Source organism: Mobula hypostoma, chromosome 7 (genome assembly GCF_963921235.1).
Source record: "Mobula hypostoma chromosome 7, sMobHyp1.1, whole genome shotgun sequence".
Classification (NCBI taxonomy): Eukaryota; Metazoa; Chordata; class Chondrichthyes; order Myliobatiformes; family Myliobatidae; genus Mobula; species Mobula hypostoma.
The window spans coordinates 178289612-178309667 of NC_086103.1; the positions used below are offsets into that span (position 1 = coordinate 178289612).

At 45.5% G+C, this 20056-nt stretch overlaps 1 protein-coding gene across 2 annotated transcripts in view; it reads left to right on the top strand.

Moving 5' to 3' along the window:
• LOC134349771 (steryl-sulfatase-like) overlaps nt 1-20056 on the top strand; it is a 145227-nt gene that overhangs the window by 82820 nt on the left and 42351 nt on the right. For both annotated transcript variants that reach the window (XM_063054619.1, XM_063054620.1), the window contains exon 6: nt 5490-5626. In XM_063054619.1, coding sequence (XP_062910689.1) covers nt 5490-5626 — 137 coding nt within the window. The remainder of the gene's footprint in view (nt 1-5489; nt 5627-20056) is intronic.

Consider the following 20056-nt stretch of genomic DNA (forward strand, 5'->3'; position numbering starts at 1 on the left):
CTATCACCTTCCAGCTGGCCTCTATTCCCCTCCCCTCACCGTTTAATTCAGGCATTTTCCCCCTTCCCTCTCAGTCCTAAAGAAGGGTCTTGGCCCAAAACGTCAACTATTCATTTTGTTAGATGCTGCCTCACTTGTTGAGTTCCTCTAGCAGGTGGACAACAGGTGGCGTGGCTCCTACAATTGCAAAACAATGCATTTCACTGTATGTTTTGATGTACATTGATAAGTAAAACTAGTCTTTGATAAAGCTCATCTTTGATACCAATCAAAATCTCTTTTAGATGTTATAACTGTATCTGCTTCAACCTCTTCCTCTGGCAGCTCATTCTGTGTATATGGTATCTTCTGGGTGTAAATATTACCTCCCAGTCTTCTATTAAATCTCTCCCCTTGCACCCTAAACCTATGCCTTCTGTTTCTTGATTCCATAACTACCCTGCAAGATGTTGTACACCTCTATAAGATCACCTCTTATCTAAGTTGTCAGTGGATTTGCGTTCAAGGACTCTTCAAATCATGTTCTCAATATTTAAGGTAGAGATTGATAGGCTGTTGATGGGTAATGGGGTTGAAGGTAGAAGACCAGACAACGGGGTTTCAAAAAAAAAGCCACAATTGAACAGTCTTGATGGACTGAATGGCCTAATTCAGCTCCTTTATCCAATGGTCTTATGGTATTTTTATGCAGATTCAGATCCAAATTTATTTATCAGATGTACATTGAAACATAGTGAAATGTGTCGTCTGCATTAACAACCGACACGCTCAAGGATGAGCTAGGGGCAGCTTGCAAGTATTGCCACACATCCGGTGCCAACATAGCACACCCACAATGTTCAGGAGAACACAACAAAACAGGCCATAAGGCACGAGAGAAGAATTAGGCCGTTCGGCCTGTTTTTCCTCACCATTCCATCACGGCTGATTTATTATCCCCCTCAACCCCATTCTCTTGCCTTTCCCTGTAATGTTTGATGCCCTGACTAATCAGGAACTTAATTTTGGAGTAAGTTAAAAGATTGGTACGACATCTTGGACCGACATCGGGTAGATGGAGCTCGTCAGCCTGCGAAGGCAGTCCATCTAAGAGAGGGAAAACTCTGATTTCAAACCTCCGCTGCCCTGCGGCCCTACCCACTCATGGGAAAGGCTTCCGGAGTAAACCCTGAGGACAAATCCAGAGCTGGAGTTCCTAAGGCAGTCCGACATTGCCTTCAACCTCGTTCTGGCAACTCCTGTGACAACACTGGTACCAAGTTGTATCGGCCCTTGCCCTTCCCTTGGACAACATCGGTGGCGTGGAGAGGGGAGACTTGCAGCATGGGCAACTGCCAGTCTTCCATACAACCTTGCCCAGGCCTGCACCCTGGAAACCTTCCAGGCGCAGATCCATGGTCTCGCCAGACTAACGGATGCCACCATGGGCCAAAGGGCCTGTACTACACTAGAATGTTCTACATTCTATGTTGCAGTCGACCACTGCTCTTTGGATAAAACAAACACAATCCAAATAATTTATTGGCAAAGCAGCCAATTATTCCTTATTCCTCTAAACTCCAACAAGTACAGGAAAACTATCTTTATGGAGAAGAGAGTTGGGAATCCATAATTGGATTACGAACAGATCAGCCATGACGTTATTAAATGTAGGTACAGGCCACAGGGCCGAATGGCATCCAAGTTCAAATTTAATTATCATTCAACCATGCACATGTGTACAGCTAAATGAAGCATTGCTCCTTTGTTGCCAAGGTGAGAAACTCGCACACAGTACATATATTTATGATAGCACATACAGCCACAACAATCTCATACTGTGAAGCTTCATTACTATCCAGTAACGCGTTAGTGGGGTAGAGCTTCAGGACTTGGTGTTTTTAATGTCCAGCAGTATCTTGCAATCCTAAGAAAGGCATAAAGACAAATAATTGCACCATTGGTTCGACCTGAAAAGGATGCTAAGACAAAGCATGATGTCATCTTACCGGAAACCTGCTAATTCGAATGTTTGTGTCTATGTTCAGTCCTGGGCACGAGCTTGGCAAATTGATTTCCAATGCATCTTCGCTGGCAGACCTCAGCTTTGAGTGTTTTGTCATCTTCAGGTGTTCCACCTTTTATCTGTGCACCTTGGCTTATAGATCATGCCTTCTTTAGACAGAGTCTTAGCTTTCATGTCCACATCAAACAAGTTCCAGTTCAGAAAGGCAGAGATTAAAGTTTTCCACCATCATTTCCACCGCTATAATTTTTAAATTGGCGTTGATTCAAAGACATGACTTCAGTGCAGTTGTTGGTTCACAACAGTTCCTGTTGCTAATGGTCAGATCCTTCCGATTATAATCTGAGGCTTCGACATCTATTTGCTTTGAAGCTTCAGCTCTCTGCTGATTTTACTTTGAAGTCTCGGTATTTCCTTACAAGCTGCAGTAAGAAGCTTCTACTGATAACAGAACAAAATCTATCACATAAGGATGATTCTCCCTTTCTTGTTTTTTTCTCTTTCTCTCTTCCTATTTCCCTCCTATCCCTCTTTCCCTCCCTCTCTTTCCATAATGCAATAAGATATAGGAGCAGAATTTGGCCATTTGTCACATCGAGTCTTGCTCCACCATTTCAGCATGGCTGATCCGTTTTTCCTCTCAACCCCTATCTCCTGGCTTCTTCCTGCATCCCTTCATGCCCTGACTGATCAAGAATCTATCAACCTCCACCTTAATGACTTGGCCTCCACAGTTACCTGTGACAACAAATTCCCCAGATTCACCACCATCTGGCTAAAGAAATCGCTCCTCATCTCCGTTTTAAAAGGACATCCCTCTATTCTGACACCACGTCCTCTGGTCTTAGAGTCTCCCACCACAGGAAACTTCCTCTCCACATCCACTCTAATGAGCCCTTTCAACATTCAGTAGATTTCAATGCAGCCACCCCTCATTAAAATACAGTTTCTAAACTGTAGAGATGATTAGGGTTTTGCCATTTGGTTCAAGAACTGAACCGTTGACATAGCTGTTCATGAATCTGGTGGTTGGGAACTTCAAGCTTCTGTACCAGCAGACCAATGGTAGCTGGCACAGCTACCTGTACTGCACTTTCACCATAGCAGTACACTTTATTTTGCATTCTGTTATTGTTTTTCCTCATACGACCTCAATAAGACCATAAGACATAGGAACAAAATTAGGCCATTCAGCCCATCGCGTCTGCTCCACCATTCCATCATGGCTGATCCCGGATTCCACTCAACTCCATACACCTGCCTTCTCACCGTATCCTTTGATGCCCTGACCATGGGAATGATCAACTTCCGCCTTATACGTATGCACGGACTTTTCCTCCACAGCAGCTCGTGGCAGAGCATTCCATCGATTTACTACTCTCTGACTTTAAAAAAAAAATCCTCCTTACCTCTGTTCTAAAGGGTTGCCCCTCAATTTTGAGGCTGTGCCCTCTAGTTCTGGATATCCCCACCATAGGAATCATCCTCTCCACATCCACATTCACCCTATCTAGTCTTTTCAACGTTTGGTAGGTTTCAATGAGATCCTCCCGCATTCTTCTAAATTCCAGTGAGTCCTGGCCCAAAGCTGCCAAACGCTCCTCGTATGGTCCCGGAGGCATCCTCTTGAACCTCCTCCAGACTCTCTCCAATGATAACACGTCCTTTCTGAGATAGGGGGCCCAAAACTGTTGACAATACTCTTAAGTGAAGATGGTGGCGCGACGCAGTGCGCGCGGCTGCTCTGAAATAATATCGTATGCGTTAACTAGGGGCCGTGCACAATCCTGATTTGATGGAGACAGACGTGAGAAGCATGGAGGAACACCTGGAGAAACTTCTGAAATGCCTGCTTTGCTGCCGCTGCTACTGTGTGATCGAGAATCTCCGGAGGGGAAGGCCCCAAATCCTCGGCTTTGCCTATTGCCTGTTGCCAGGGCCAGGACCAAAGTGCTCGGCAGAGATGGTGCTCGGTGCTCAGCGTCGGAGGGCTGGTTGGAGGCTCAAAGTTTTCGGCCGGACTCAAGAGTCGGCTGTGGTCGGGTGCTTCCAGGATGCTGCATCGGCAAGTTGCGGTGCTGGAAGCTCATGGCAGGAAGAGTTTTTTTTTCTTCCTTCTACCATCTGCGTGAGATGATGGGACTTTTGAGAGACTTTGAGACTTTTTTACCGTGCCCATGGTCTGTTCTTCATCAAATTACAGCATTGTTTTGCGCTGTTGTAACTATATGTTATAATTCTGTTCTTTTTGTCAGTTTTTCAGTCAGTTTGTCTTGTGTTTCTGTGATATTATTCTGGAGAAACATTGTAACATTTCTTAATGCATGCATTACTAAATGACAATGAAAGAGGACTGCGTGTTCTCATCATCTAATCTAATCTAATCTAATCTAATCTAAGTGCAGCCTCACTAATGCCTGATAAAGGCTCAGCATTATCTTCTTCCTTTTATATTCTAATCCCCTTGAAATAAATGCCAACATTGCATTTGTCATCTTTACCACAGACTCAACTTGTAAATTAACCTTCTGGGAGTCTAGCATGGGGACTCCCAAGTCTCGCTGCACCTCTGATGTTTGAACTTTCTCCCCAATTAGATAATAGTCCGCACTGCTGTTCCTTTTACCAAAATGCACTATCATGCATTTCCCAACACTGTATTCCATCTGCCACTTTTTTGCCCATTCTTCAAACTTGTCTAAGTCCTGCTACAATCACATTGCTTCCTCAGCACTAACTACCCCCCACCTATCTTCATATCATCTACAAACTTTGCCACAAAGCCAATCAATTCCATTATCCAAATCATTGACGAACAATGTGAAAAGTAGCAGTTCTAATACTGACCCCTGAGGAACACTACTGGTCACCGGCAGCCAACTAGAAAAGGCCTCTTTCATTCCCACTCGCTGCCTCCTGCCTGCAGCCATTCTGTTATCCATGCCTATCTTTACTGCAACGCCATAGGAGTTTATCTCGTTAAGCAGCCTCATGTGTGGCACCTTATCAAACACCTTCTGAAAATCCAAGTAAGTGACCTCCACTGCCTCTCCTTTGTAGTTGATCTGTACAGACAGTATGCAAGACAAACTTTTCATTGTACGTGTAACAATAGTAATCCAATTCAATTCTAATTTGAATCTTTGATCAATGTTGCTTTTTCAGGCAATGTCTCCTGTAGATGTAACTGATGGTGGGGAGGGATATGCCTGTATCCTGTTGGGCTGAGTCCAATACTCTCTCCAGGCCATCACATTCTTGTGTTTCCAATAAAATACAGGAACAGAATTAAGCCATTTGGCCTATTGTCTGCTTGGCCCTTTGATTGAAGTTGATTTATTTTCCTTCTCAGCCTGCCTTCTCTCCATAATCTTTGACACCCTTACTAATTAATGCCTATCAACCTCTGCTTTATAAATACCCAATGAACTTGTGGCATTCATTGTACGTGGCAGGCATTTTATAATGTGCTCTTCATCTACAGCAATTCAGACCGTCCATTCCTGCTCTTCATGTCCTACCTACACGTCCATACAGCATTGTACGCCACCCCAGAATTTCAAGGGAAAAGCAAGCACGGTTTGTATGGGGACTGCGTGGAGGAGATGGACTGGAGTGTAGGTAGGTGTTCTGAACCATTCTGTATTCATGCCTGTATGTGTCCTTGCTAGACTGTGCTGCTTTGCCAATAAATCATTTGGATTGTCTTTGTTTTATCCAAAGAATGGTTTAAATTTAAGCATCGTGGTTGGCTGTACCATAGAACGTTCCAAATGTTAAAAGGCCTGAACAGATTAGATATAGTAAAGTTATTTCCCATGGTAGGGGAGTCTAGGATAAGCAGGCACGACTTCAGGATTGAAGGACATCCATTTAGATCAGAGATACGGAGAAATTACTTTCGTTAGAAGGTGGTAAATCTGTGGAATTTGTTGCCACGAGCAGCTATGGAGGCCAAGTCATTGGGTGCATTTAAGGCAGAGGTAGGTAGGTTCTTGATTAGCCAGCACATCAAAGGCTATGGGGAGAAGGCAGGGGAGTGGGGATGACTGGGAGAATTGGATGAGCCATGATTGAATGGCGGAGCAGACTCTGGACCGAATGGCCTACTTTTCCTCCTACATCTTATGGTCTTATAGAACATAGAACATTCTAGCATAGTACAGGCCCTTCAGCCAATGATGACGTACCAATCATTTAACTTCAAAATTCATCTTACCCTTCCCCACCACATAGCCCTCTGTTTTTTTCATCCATGTGCTTATCTAAGAGTCTCTAAAGTGTCCTAATGCCTCTCCCAACACCCCTGGCAGACCATTCCATGTACCTACCTCTCTCTCTGTAAAATAAAACTCACCTCTGACATCCCACTATACTTTCCTCCAATCACTTTGAAAGTATTTTCTCATGTTTTGGCCATTGCAGCCCAGGGAGAAAAGTGCTAGCTCTCCACTCTATCAACACCTCTTTTCATTTCTACCCCTCCAACAAATCAGAATTAGAATCAGGTTTAATATCATCGGCATATGTTGTGAAATTTAAATTTATGGCAGCAGTGCAATACATAATAATAGAGAGAAAAAACTGAATCACATAATATATATACAGTATATTAGTGTTAAATTAAGTAGTGCATGAAATAGAAATTAATAGAAATGCAGTAAGGTAGTATTCACGGGTCTAATGCCCATTCAGATATCGGATGGTAGAGGGGAGGAAGCACTTCCTGAATCCTTGGGTGTCTTCAGGCTTCTGTACCTCCTCCCTGATATGGTGGCAAAGACAAAATGGTCATATCCTGGGTGATAGGCGTCACTAATGGTGGGAGCTGTGTTTTTGGGGCACTGCTCCTGAAGATGTCCTGGATATATTATGGAGGCTAGTGCCCATGATGGGGCTGACTAATTTTACAATTCTCCACAGCTTATTTTGATCCTGTGCAGTAAACCCCCACTACATAATACCAGACAGTGATGCAGCCAGTTAGAATGCTGTCTGTACAAAGTTGGGAATGTTTTTGGTGACATACCAAATTTTGGTATGTATACTAAAGTTGTTCCTTATTCTCTCTTGCTTCAAAGAGAAAAGCTCCAGCTTACTCAACCTTTCCTCATAAGGCACATTCCCTAATCAAGGAAGCATCCCGGTGAATGGATATTAAGATATTCAGCAGTAGAGTTAATGAATCTGTCAGTATTTTACTGCAGTGCAGTAGGCCATCTCAGCAAACACCCGCTCAGATGACAATTCCAAGTTCTGTTCACATGAAGCCCATCATACGGGCAACTGTCTGAAAATAAATGATCAGCAAAATATCACACGATCCAATTCACACCACCACTCCTCTGACAACCCTCCTGTACCTTCCTCCAATTATGCCCCCTGGTATTAGCCGTTTCCGCCTGGGAAACAGGCACTGGCTTTCCAATCTATCCGTGCTTCGTATTATCTTCAAGTAAAAAGTTCAAAGTAAACTTATTATCAAAATGCATATATGTCACCATATACAAACCTGCGATTCATTTATGGACATTCTTAGTAAATCCAATAACCAGAATAGAAACAATAAGAGACTGTACCGACAGGGCAGACAACCAGAGAGCAAGTATAACATTAAAGGAAAAAAAGTAATAAAAATAATAAATTATTAATCAGTAAATATCGAGAGCATGTGATGAAGCGTCCTTGAAAGTGAGTCCATTGGTTGTGAGAACAGTTCAGTGAAGGGGTTAGTGAAGTTATCCCCTCTGGTTCAACAGCCTGATGGTTGAGGGGTGATAACTGTTCCTCAACCTGGTAGTGTGGGTCCTGAGGCTCCTGTACCTTCTTCCTGATGGCAGCAGTGGGAAAAGAGCATGGCCTGGGTGGTGGGGGTCCCTGATAGTGGATGCTGCTTTCCTGTGACAATGGTGGGAGCAGTTTTACGTGTGATGGACTGGGCCGTATCCCCTACTTTTTGTAGGATTTTTCCATTCAAGGGCATTGGTGTTTCCATACCAGGCAGTGATGCAGCCTTTCTGTCAAGTCACCTCTCATCCTCATCGCTCCTAAGACAAAAGCCCTAGCTCACTCAACCTTTCCTCAATAGAAATACTCCCTATGCCAGGCAACATCCTGTTAAACCTCCACTGCATTCGACCTAAGCTTACGTATCCTTTCTGTAATCTGAAAGCAGACAAGAAGTCACAAGACCATAACGGAGAGGTTGTGAAGTCAAGAGTCCATCTTATTAAACTGGGAGACCATTCAATAGTCTTAAAACAAAGTAATTGAGTCTGCTGGTGCGTGATTTCAGGCTTTTTAAAAACATTTTTCCCAACAGGAGGCAGGATAAAAGAGGATTTCCTGGTGGATGGATCTTTGCTCACTTTGGCTGCTTTACCGAGGCAGTGGGAAATGTCATCAAATCCATAGAGGGGAGGTTGGTTTTTAAGATGTGCTGAACTGTGTCCATAACTCTGTGCAGTTTCTTAAGACCCTAAAACACAGGAGCAGACTTAGGCCATACTGCTTCAACATTCCATCATGGCTTATTTATTTTCCCTCCTAGCCCCACTCTTCTACATTCTCCCTGTAACCTTTGGCACCCTTACTAAGCAAGAACCTGTTAACCTCTTCTTTAAATATACCCAGTGACTCATCCTCCATAGCCGCCTAAGTCAATGGATTCACTGCCCTCTAGCTAAAGAAGTTCCTCCTTATTTCTGTACTTATTCTGAGGCTGTGCCCTCTGGTCCTAGACTCCCTCAGTATAGGAAACATCCTCTCCGCATCAACTCTATCTAGACCTTTCAATATTTGATAAGTTTCTAAACTTTAGCAAGTAAAGCCCAAGAGTCATCAAACGCTCCTCATTTGTTAACCCTTTCATTCCTGGGATCATTCTCGTGCACCTCCTCTGGGCCCTCTCCAATGCCAGCACGTCCTTTCTTAAGTAAGGGACCCAAACTCCAAGTGCAGTGTGACCAATGACTTGTAAATCCTCAACTTGTGGTTGCCCAATGCACTGAAAGTTGTTAAATTAGATCATGCTCCCGAGCCAGGTCCTTGTGTTCCGATGAGAAAGAAAGTTCAGCTCAACAGAATACGTGACTTCAAGACCTCTGCTTTTAATCAAAGTCTCCTCAGCTGCAAGGAAATGTATTTGTGTTGTTTGCTGAGCAATTGGTTTGAACTATCCACTTTGTACGTGTAAGGCCTCAAAATCAATTTTTCTTGAGTCGCATATAGCAGTGAAACACATACAGAACATGACCTGTCCCGAAAGGACCTCCAACGTCTGTACAAAATAAAATCAGATGGTTACTTTTCCAGCTCGCTGTTACTTGAGAGGTTGAAAACACTAGAAGCAGTTATAAGTATTTTAATAAGCTGGAGTTGATAAAGTTCCAGTGTTCAAGTGGTATATTCATATGTTATACACATGAGAAAATTATGCTGATGCTGAAAATCCAGAGTAACACACACAAATTGCTGGAGGGACCCGGGCGGCATCTGTGAAAATGAATAAGCAGTCAACGTTCAGGGTTGAGACCCTTCGTCAGGACTGGAAAGGAAGGGGAGAAGTCAGAGTGAGAAGGTGGGAGAGGGGAGGAAGGCGTACAAGGTGGTCGGTGATGGGTGAAATCAGGAAGGGGGAGGGGATGAAGTAAAGAACTGGGAAGTTGATTGGTGGAAAAGATAAAGGGCTGATATGACAGGACAGAAGACCATGGAAGAAAGGGAACAGGGAGGGGCACCAGGGGGAGGTGATGGACAGGCAAGGGGATAAGGTGAGAGGGGGAAACAGGAATGTGGAATGGTGAAGGCAATGGGGTGGCAATTACTGGAAGTTCGAGAAATCAACGTCATGCCATCAGGTTGGAGGCTACCCAGACGGAATACAAGATTCTGCCCAACCTGAATGTGGCCTCATCGTGGCAGTGGAGGACTGACGTATCAGAATAGGAATGGGAAGTAGGATTGAAATGGCTGACCGTCGGGAGATCCCACTTCTCTGATGGACAGAGTGTAGGTGCTCGGCGAAGCAGTCTCCCAATCTACGTCAAGTCTCACCAACATACATGAGGTCAGATGGGGAGCACCAGATACAGTGGATGACCCCAACAGACTCGCCGGTGAAGTGTCGCCTCACCTGGAAGGTCTGCTTAAGGCCCTGAATGGTAGTGAGGGAGGAGGTGTAGGGGCCGGTGAGGTACTTGTTCTGCTTGCAAGGATAAGTGCCAGGAGGGAGATCAGTGGGGAACGACGAAAGATCAAGGAAGTCACATAGGGAGCGGCTCATCTATTTTTGTGCAACTAATGCACCTCATCAGTCGGGCTTGAACTGAAAAATGCAATCCTCACTTTCTCTTCCAAAAAAAGCTATGCGGAGATTTATTCACTAGTTGAGAGTTGAGTTGGCTAAAACACTCAACATTTAGTGATCTTTTTCCCCTTTAGTTGCTAAGAGAAAGTGGTGGTTCCTATAGGTTTCAGATTCTGATTCCCATTCATTTATTCAGATTAGATTAGATTAGATTACGAGGACGCGCAGTCCTCTTTTATTATCATTTAGTAATGCATGCATTAAGAAATGATACAATATTCCTCCGGTGTGATATCACAGAAACACAAGACAGACCAAGACTGAAAAACTGACAAAAACCACGTAATTATAACATATAGTTACAACAGTGCAAAGCAATACTGTAATTTGATAAAGAACAGACCATGGGTACGGTAAAACAAAAAGTCTCAAAGTCTCTCGAAAGTCCCATCATCTCACGCAGACGGTAGAAGGAAGAAAAACTCTCCCTGCCATGAACCTCCAGCGTCGCAAACTTGCCGATGCAGCACCCTGGAAGCACCCGACCACAGCCGACTCTGAGTCCGTCCGAAAACTTAGAGCCTCCGACCAGCCTTCCAACACCGAGCACTAAGCACCATCTCTGCCGAGCGCTTTGACCCCAGCCCCGGCCGCCAAGCGATAGGCAAAGCCAAGGATTTGGGGCCTTCCCCTATGGAGATTCTCGATCGCACAGTAGCAGCGGCAGCAAAGAGGGCATTTCAGAAGCTTCTCCAGATGTTCCTCTGTGCTTTTCAGGTCTGTCTCCATCAAATCAGGATTGTGCACGGTACCCTAGTTAACAAATACAGATATCATTCCAGAGCGGCCGCGTGCGCTGCGTCGCACTGCCATCTTCTCCTCCCCTCATATCTACATCAAAATATGCAACAAAATGTGTCATTTGCGTTAACAGCCTACACAACCTTAAGATGTGCTGGGGGCAGCGTACAACTGGTGACACACAACATGAGAAAATCTGTCGATGTTAAAGCAATACACACAAAATACTGGAGGAAGTCAGCGGGTCAGGCAGGATCTATGGAAAAGAGTAAACAGTCAACTTTTTGGGCCGAGACCCTTTTTCAAGGCTGAAGGGAAAAGTTAAACTTCAGGGTAGGCATCCCTTGAAGAGACTCCGCAGTGGAGTGGTAAATCACAAACACGAGGAAATCTCAAGCTGCTGGAAATCCGAAGTAACACACAAAATACTGGAGCAACTCAGCAGGTCAGGTGGGATCTATCGAAAAGAGTAAACAGTCGACTTTTCGGGCCTAGACCCTTCATCAGTACTAACATAGAATGCCCACAGAACAACAAAGCAAGCCCACTTTCTTCATCCCTCCCACCCTGCCCACCCACCTACGTGCATACACGCGTGCGCGCGCACACACACAAACACAGCCTCCTGTGAATTTATGGACTTGAGGACATTGGGCCTTTGACTTCCCCAGTGGACTTGTGGGCATAGGGTTAGGCCTCGAATTCCAGACTTATGATTGACCTTCAGGCTTCGATTTGCAATATCAAGCCAAGACACTCGAATGATGTAAGTGAGGACTCCAAGCATCAAACTCCAGCTTTGCTGATTCAGGTCCCCTTGGGGTCACCAGACTTCATGCCTCCTCCCCGCACAGAACTCCAAACCCAGAGCCCTGACCGGTGGCAGGCCGCCAGCCTGACATTTGACCACAGACGTCCTTCGGCAATCGTCCATGTTGCGGGCCTTTGAACGCAGAGCGTGGAGTAGAGGCCTTGACTTTAGCTTTACCTCTAACTCCTCATCCTAAACCCTGACATGATCCCTAGCTCCCCTATTTGGCTCCAAAACCAACCCCACGAACCTAAAAAAAAAATAACTAAGTTCGAGCCTTGACTTCAATGGAGACTCTGCTCTGGCACCATCTTGACCAGAACTGTTATCGTCAAAACTGCCAAGATTATTTTGAAACAGTGCTTGAAGCTTTGGTGCATTTGTGACAGGGAGGAGGTTCTAATAGTGGGCTCATGATTATCCAAGCTAGTTCAGAATCCTCTTAGTTGAAGGTGATGTGGGACCCAAGGCTCCTGTACCTCCTTCCCGCTGGCATCAGCGAGAAGAGAGCATGCTGTGGATAGATTAGATTAGATTCAACTTTATTGTCATTGTGCCGAGTACAGACACAAAGCCAATGAAATGCAGTTAGCATCTGACCAGAAGTGCAAAAGAGTAGTGTTATTTACAAAATAACTGTGAATAAAAAGTAAGTGCTACAGCACACAAATATAAAAGTACTGAGACAGTACAATATGGATGCAATACTGCTTAGCGCTGTGATGTGAGGTTCAGCAGGGTCACAGCCTCAGGGAAGAAGCTCTTCCTGAGCCTGCTGGTGCAGGAGCGGAGGCTCCTGTGGCGCCTACCGGATGAGAGGAGAGTAAAAAGTCCATGGTTAGGGTGAGATGCATCCTTGATAATGCTTTTCGCCCTGCCCAGGCAGCGTTTATGATAGATGTTCTCAATGGTGGGCAATTGGGTGCCGATAATCCGCTGGGCAGCTTTCACCACACGCTGGAGTGCTTTGCGCTCCGATACAGAACAATTGCCATACCACACTGAGATGCAGTTGGTGAGTATGCTCTCAATGGTACAGCGGTAAAAGTCCGTCAGTATCCTGGGACATAGGTGAGCTTTTCTGATGTTCTACAGGAAATAAAGGCACTGTTGCGTCTTTTTGATCAGGATGGAGGAGTTCAGGGACCAGGTGAGATCATCGGAAATGTGGACACCAAGGACTTTGAAGCTTGATGCACACCCCACTACAGCTTCATTGATGTAGATGGGGATGTGAGTGTGGCTCCTAGCATGCCTGAAGTCCACAATAACCTCCTTGATCTTCTGGGTGTTAAGGGCCAGGTTGTTATCGGCACACCATGTGGCCAGGTGCTGGACCTTGTCCCTGTAGGCTGTCTCGTCATCTCCTCTGATCAGGCCAACCACCGTGCTGTCGTCTGCGAACTTGATTATGGAGTTAGAACCGTATACAGGAACACAGTCATAGGTGAAAAAGGAGTACAGAAGGGGGCTCAGCACACAGCCTTGAGGCACGCCGGTGTTCAGGGTGAGAATGGAGGAGGAGAGGTTGTCTAACTTAACAGATTAGGGTCTGCTAGTCAGAAAGTCCAAGGTCCAATTGCAGAGGGATGAGCTGATACCAAGCTGGCGAAATTTGGCAATCAGCTTGGAGGGGATCGCAGTATTGAATGCCGAACTAAAATCAATAAACAGCATTCTGACGCAAGAGTGGAGCTGTCCGGGTGGGTCAGGGCAGAGTGAAGTACTGTGGAGATGACGTCCTCTGTAGACTTGTTGGTGCAATAGGCAAATTGATGGGGGTCCAGAGTAGTGGGCAAACAGGATTTCAGATGTGATAGAACCAGTCACTTTGCAATGATGGGGGTGAGTGCAACTGGGTGGAAGTCATTCAGGACGGTGGCAGTGGAATGCTTTGGCACTGGCACGATGGTGGCGATCTTGAAGCTTGTGGGGACAACTGCCTGTGCCAGGAACAGATTGAAAATGTCCGTGAAGACCCTGGCCAACTGCCCTGCACAGACTCTGAGCACACGGCCAGGTATTCCATCCAGACCAGCTACCTTCCATACATTCACCCTGCTCAGGGTGGTGCAAACATCGGAGGTGGAAAGCGAGAGAGGCAGTTCACCAGGTGGGAGACCCACTTTGACGGTGACCTCCTTGTTCCCTCGGTCAGAGCGAGCGTAGAAGTAATTGAGCTCATCAGGGGGGGAAGCAGAGCTGGAAGGGGGCACAGTACTAGGTGGTTTGAAGTCTGTAATGACCTGTATGACATGCCACATGCACGCGGGGCCCGAGGAGTTGAAATGTTCCTCGATCCTCTGTTTGAATATGTGTTTAGCCTGAGAGATTCCCCTCCTCAGGTTGGCCCTGGCTGATATCTGTAAACCTCCCAGTCTCCAGACCTGAAGACTGAATCTCTGGCTTTGAGCAGGAGGCAAACTTCTCTGTTCATCCATGGTTTCTGATTGGGGAAAACTTTTATTTGTTTTTGTGATGTCACTCTATCTACACACTTGTTGATGTGCTCAAGGACAGAGTTGGTATATAAATCAATGTTAATCGGAGAGTCTGTGATGGCATGAGCAGCAAACGTGCTCCAGTCTATGTGCTGGAATTGGTGCTGAAGAGCAGAGTCAGCCCCCTCCAGCCAGATCTTAATAGTCTTCATAGTGGGTTTCACACGTTTAATGACCCGGCTACACTTGGGAAGTAGAAACAATGAAAGATGGCCGGACTGACCCAGGTGGGGGAGGGTAGTGGCTTTGTAAGCCTCAGCCACATTTGTGTAGACATGATCTAAGGTTTTATTACCCCTTGTGGTGCATGATACATTTTGGTAAAATCCTGGAAGCACAATATGTAGGTTGCAATGATTAAAGTTCCCAGCGACAGTAAAGGCTCCATCTGGATGCAATGCCTGCAGCTTGCTAATAGTGGCACTGAGGACTTTCATGGCTACTTTAGCATTAGCATCCGGTGGAACATAAACTGCGACAGCAATGATGCATGTAAACTTTTGTGGTTGATAAAAAGGTCTGCACTTAATTATCAGGTATTCCAGATCAGCAGAGTAGTAAGTGTCAGCAACGGTAGAGTTAGTGCACCACGATCAATTCACGTAGATGCATAAACCACCTCCCCTACTTTTACCTGTCGCTGTTGCAGCTCTGACAGCCCTGAAGACTGTGTGCCCTTCCAGTTCCACCATGTTGTTTGGGACATCACTGTTTAGCCACGTCTCTGTAAAAAAAAAACATGATGTTGCAATCCATAAGCCTTCTTTGTGTGAGGGTCCAAGTCCTTAGTTCGTACACTATCCACGTCCACTCTATCACGACCTTTCAACATTCAATAGGTCTCAGTGAGATCCCCAAAGCAGGGGATGTTGTGAAGAAGTGGAACATTGAAACCAAGTTATGAACATCTTAAAAGAGCTGGCACAGGTATAATGGAGGAAGGTATCAGAGGATAATAGGAGTCCAAGTTGGGAAATTACTCACTGAAAGCCAAACATTTTACGGAACACATTCTTCAAAACTATTCTGCTTGGGCAGATTTTGATGTCCAGAAGATATAGGAGCAGAATTAGGCCAGCAAGCCCATCGATTCCAGCATGACTGATTTATTATCCCTCTCAACCCCATTCGCCTGACTTCTCCCTGTAACCTTTGACACCCATAATAATCCAGAACCGATCAACTTCTGCTTTAACCACTGTCGACAAAGTGGTTAACTTTGAGCGAATAACTTTATTCCCAGTATCTTTTATAAAAACCCATATTTTTGTGTTTGGTATTCAAGTTGATTATTATGGACATATAGTACTGTGCAAAAGTCTTGGCCACATAGAGCTAGGCCGCCTAAGACCTTTGCATGGTACTGTAGTGATTTTATGTATTACATTGTACTGCTGTCACAAAAAAAACAAATTTCTTAGAAACATAGAAAATAGGTACAGGAGTAGGCCATTCGACCCTTCGAGCCTGCACCGCCAATCAGTATGATCATGGCTGATCATCCAACTCAGAACCCTGTACCAGCCTTCCCTCCATACCCCCGATCCCTTTAGCCACAAGGGCCATATCTAACTCCCTCTTAAATATAGCCAATGAACTGACCTCAACTGTTTCCTGTGGCAGAGAATTCCACAGATTCACCACTCTCTGTGTGAAGAAGTTTTTCCTCATCTCGGTCCTAAAAGGCTTCCCCTTTATCGTTAAACTGTGACTCTTCGTTCTGGACTTCCCCAACATCGGGAACAATCTTCCTGCATCTAGTCTGTTCAATCCCTTTAGAATTTTATACGTTTCAGTAAGATCCCCCCTCAATCTTCTAAATTCCAGCGAGTATAAGCCTAGTCGATCCAGTCTAGTTAGATAGAGCTCTTAAAGGTAACGGAGTGCAGGGATATGGGGAGAAGGCAGGAACAGGGTACTGATTGTGGATGATCAGCCATGATCACAGTGAATGGTGGTGCTGGCTCGAAGGGCTGAATGGCCTACTCCTGCACCTATTGTCTATTGTCTTTCATCATATGAAAGTCCTGCCATCCCAGGAATCAATCTGGTGAAGCTTCTTTGGACCCCCTCTATGGCAACAATGTCTTTCCTCAGATTAGGGGACCAAAACTGCACACAATACTCCAGGTGTGGTCTCACCAAGGCCTTGTACAACTGCAGTAGAACCTCCCTGCTCCTGTACTCAAATCCTCTTGCCATGAATGCCAGCATACCATTTGCCTTTCTCACCTTCTGCTGTACCTGCATGCCCACTTTCAATGACTGGTGTACAATGACACCCAGGTCTCGTTGCACCTCCCCTTTTCCTAATCAGCCACTATTCAGATAATAATCTGTTTTCCTGTTCTTATGACGTGAGTGATGATAAACTGATTCTAATATGTGTCTCTATTATGTACTGATAGTGGGAAGGGGGCAGGGAGAGGGGAGTCATGGCTGGGAAAAGGGGAAGGGAGAGGGAAGCACCAGAGAGACACTCTGTAAATGATCAATAAACCAATTGTTTGTAATCTAATTAGCTATAATTACCTTGCTCAGTGCCTTCAGAGTAGATGTGTCTAAACCCAACCCCACCCCCCCACCACTGCCCCAGCACTCCTCCTCTGCCACCTGTCCCTCACCCTCCCACGAGACTCCATCCTCGCCATCCCCAACATCCTTTGCTCCTGCCAGACTTACAGACTCGCTCTCCGCTCCACGTTGACAAACACAGTACTGCGCCAAAGTGTTAAGCACCCTAGCTGTATATATGTGCCTAAGGCTTTTGCAAAGTGTTGTGCATGCCCAGAGTATAAATGTCATGGAAATTAGCCTTTTTGCATCAGCAGCCCAGTATGTTCCAAGCACGATAAATGCAAGTTGACATAAACTTAAATGAACATAAATTATACATAACTTAAAGTGGTAAATTGGTTTATTATTGTCGCATGTACTAGCGTACAGTGAAAAAGTTTGTTTTGCATGCCGTCCATACAGATCACTTCATTACGACAGTGCATTGAAGTGGTACAAAGGAAAGCAGTAACAGAATGCAGAATAAAGTCCTAACAATTACAGTGAAAGTACAGGCAGACAGAATCAGAACTGGGTAGACTCTGAAGTCAGGAGTTCATCTTACGTACTAGGGTGTAAGGCTTTGTGAATAAAACATGCAAGAGTTGTTTTTAACAACTGCCACATGCCCTTACTTCCATTGCAAGCATAGCAAAAGCAGTCGCCTTACACTGATGTCATTACGGCAGACACCATCTCTTAAAGTGAGCACAACATGATGGTGCTTGTGAATTATGTGTCTACTATGAACCCTACACAACCCCCCATTCGCCCAGAATTCACCAAAACCAGCATTGTGAGTCTGTCCGGAGCTTGTTTGAGCCGCCTGGCTCGGGCCCAATATGCCTTGGTTGAAGTAACGTCCGGTGCCAACTGATAGGGGTGTACTGACAAATGTCGGAGATACACGGGGTATGGTATTGGAAACATCCAGGTCTTGCTGGGCTGCTTTAAGGCGACCCAGAGATCTGACGTGAATTGGGAACCACGGTCGGAAAAAATATAAGTTGGGTGACAAACCGAGTGACCCAGATGCTGACGAATGCCGACAGCAGCAGCCATCGCCGACACGGGGACAGCCTCTGGCTCACCTGGTGGTATGGTCCACCATGGTAAGGAGATGTGTGAAACTGGGGACAGGGCATGGGGGGGTGGGGGGAGAAAACTAACCAGGTCCACATCGCTCAAGGACCTCAAAAGCTGTCGATGGTAGCTGAACGGAAGTTAATTTTAGCCCGCTGACGCACAACACAAACTGCACTCCATTCTGGCATGTCTTTTCTAAGGCAATGCCACACAAGCTTTAAAGCAATCAGTTTCTGTGAAGCCCTCCCGCCTGGATGCGAGAGGCCGTGAATGGAGTTAAGAAAACAGTATGTCTCCAGTTTGCAGGCACTTTGGGGCCAGGGTGACTGGTTGAGACATCACACAGGAGTGAAAGTCCTGCTTACCCGAATTTGATGTCAGCCAACGGCAGGCCTGTGACTGCTATCCTGTAAGCTTGGACCTCCGGGTTGGCTGCTTGGTGGCTGCCTTACTTGGCATAGTCAACCCCGATGTGTATGGCATTGACGGCAGGCCCTGAGAGGCAATCGGCCACAGCATTATTTTTCCCATGGATGTGCTGCAGGTCATTCATGAATTCCAACGCACAGGCCAGGTGGCATTGCTGCCGTGCGGACCCAGAGTCTGACGCTTTTGCCATCGTCGGGGGTTTGTGGTCAACGAATGCTGTAAATTAGCGACCCTCCAGTAGAGAACAAAAATGGCCGGCGGCCGGATCGAGGCCGAGAAGCTCATGGTCAGGCGTGCTGTACTTCCTCTCGGGGTGGGGTGGGGGGGGGATAGGAGCTGCCACTGAAGAAGACGAGCAGCTGCCATGACCCTCCAGTGAAGTGTTCATGCACAGCACCAACAGCATAGTCTGAGGCGGCCATAGTGATGACTCTTACGTGCGTTGGGGAGCAGGTGTGCCAGTAAGGCCACGTTGGAAGGAGCTTGTCTGCTGTTGTGAAATCTCTGGTCACGTCTGTTGACCACTCAAGCATGCGATTAGGGGCGCTGCCTCTAAGGGAACTATATAATTTATATTTTATTGTCACCAAACAATTGGTACTAGAACGTACAATCATAACAGCGATATTTGATTCTGCGTTTCACACTCCCTGGATTACAAATATTAAAGATATTAAAAATAGTTAAAATTAGTAAATGTTAAAAATTTAAATTATAAATCATAAATAGAAAACAGAAAAATGGGAAGTAAAGTAGTGCAAAAAAAAACGAAGAGGCAGGTCTGCATATTTAGACGGTACGGCCCAGATCCGGGTCAGGATCCATTCAGCAGCCTTATCACAGTTGGAAAGAAGCTGTTCCCAAATCTGGCCGTATGAGTCTTCAAGCTCCTGAACCTTCTCCCAGAGGGAAGAGGGACAAAAAGTCTGTTGGCTGGGTGGGTCATGTCCTTGATTATCCTGGCAGCACTGCTCCGACAGCGTGTGGTGTAAAGTGAGTCCACGGACGGAAGATTGGTTTGTGTGATGTGCTATATGAACTATACAAGGGGGAGCATAAGTTCAGCAGCTTGCGAAATGAAACGGTGATAGAAATTCACCATCCCTAAAATCTTCTGCAGTGCGCTAGTAGTGTGGGGCAGTGGAAATCCATAATAGCAGCTACTTTTGAGGGCAGGGTGTTGCACCTTCTGCACAGATGTGGTGGCCAAGAAAGTCAATGGTTGACAACTCAATTTAGCAGAATTAGTCATCAGCCAGTGTAGGCTAAAGAGCATGAAAAGAGTGCAGAGATGCGAAAAGTGTTTGGTTTCAGATAGACTGGCAACAAATACATTGTCCATGTAAGCAAAAGACAGATCTAAATCTTTTAACCCAGAGTCCATTAGTCTATGCTGCATTTTTAAGCCCGAATGGCATGCACAGAAACTCAAATAGGCCAAACAGGGTTATACCAGAAATTTTGGCAAAGCCAATGGTAATGGTAGCCCCTGACTAAAAATTATCTTTCTAGTTGTTGCTTATTTATTATTATGATTGTGTTTGTTTTTTCTCTTTATG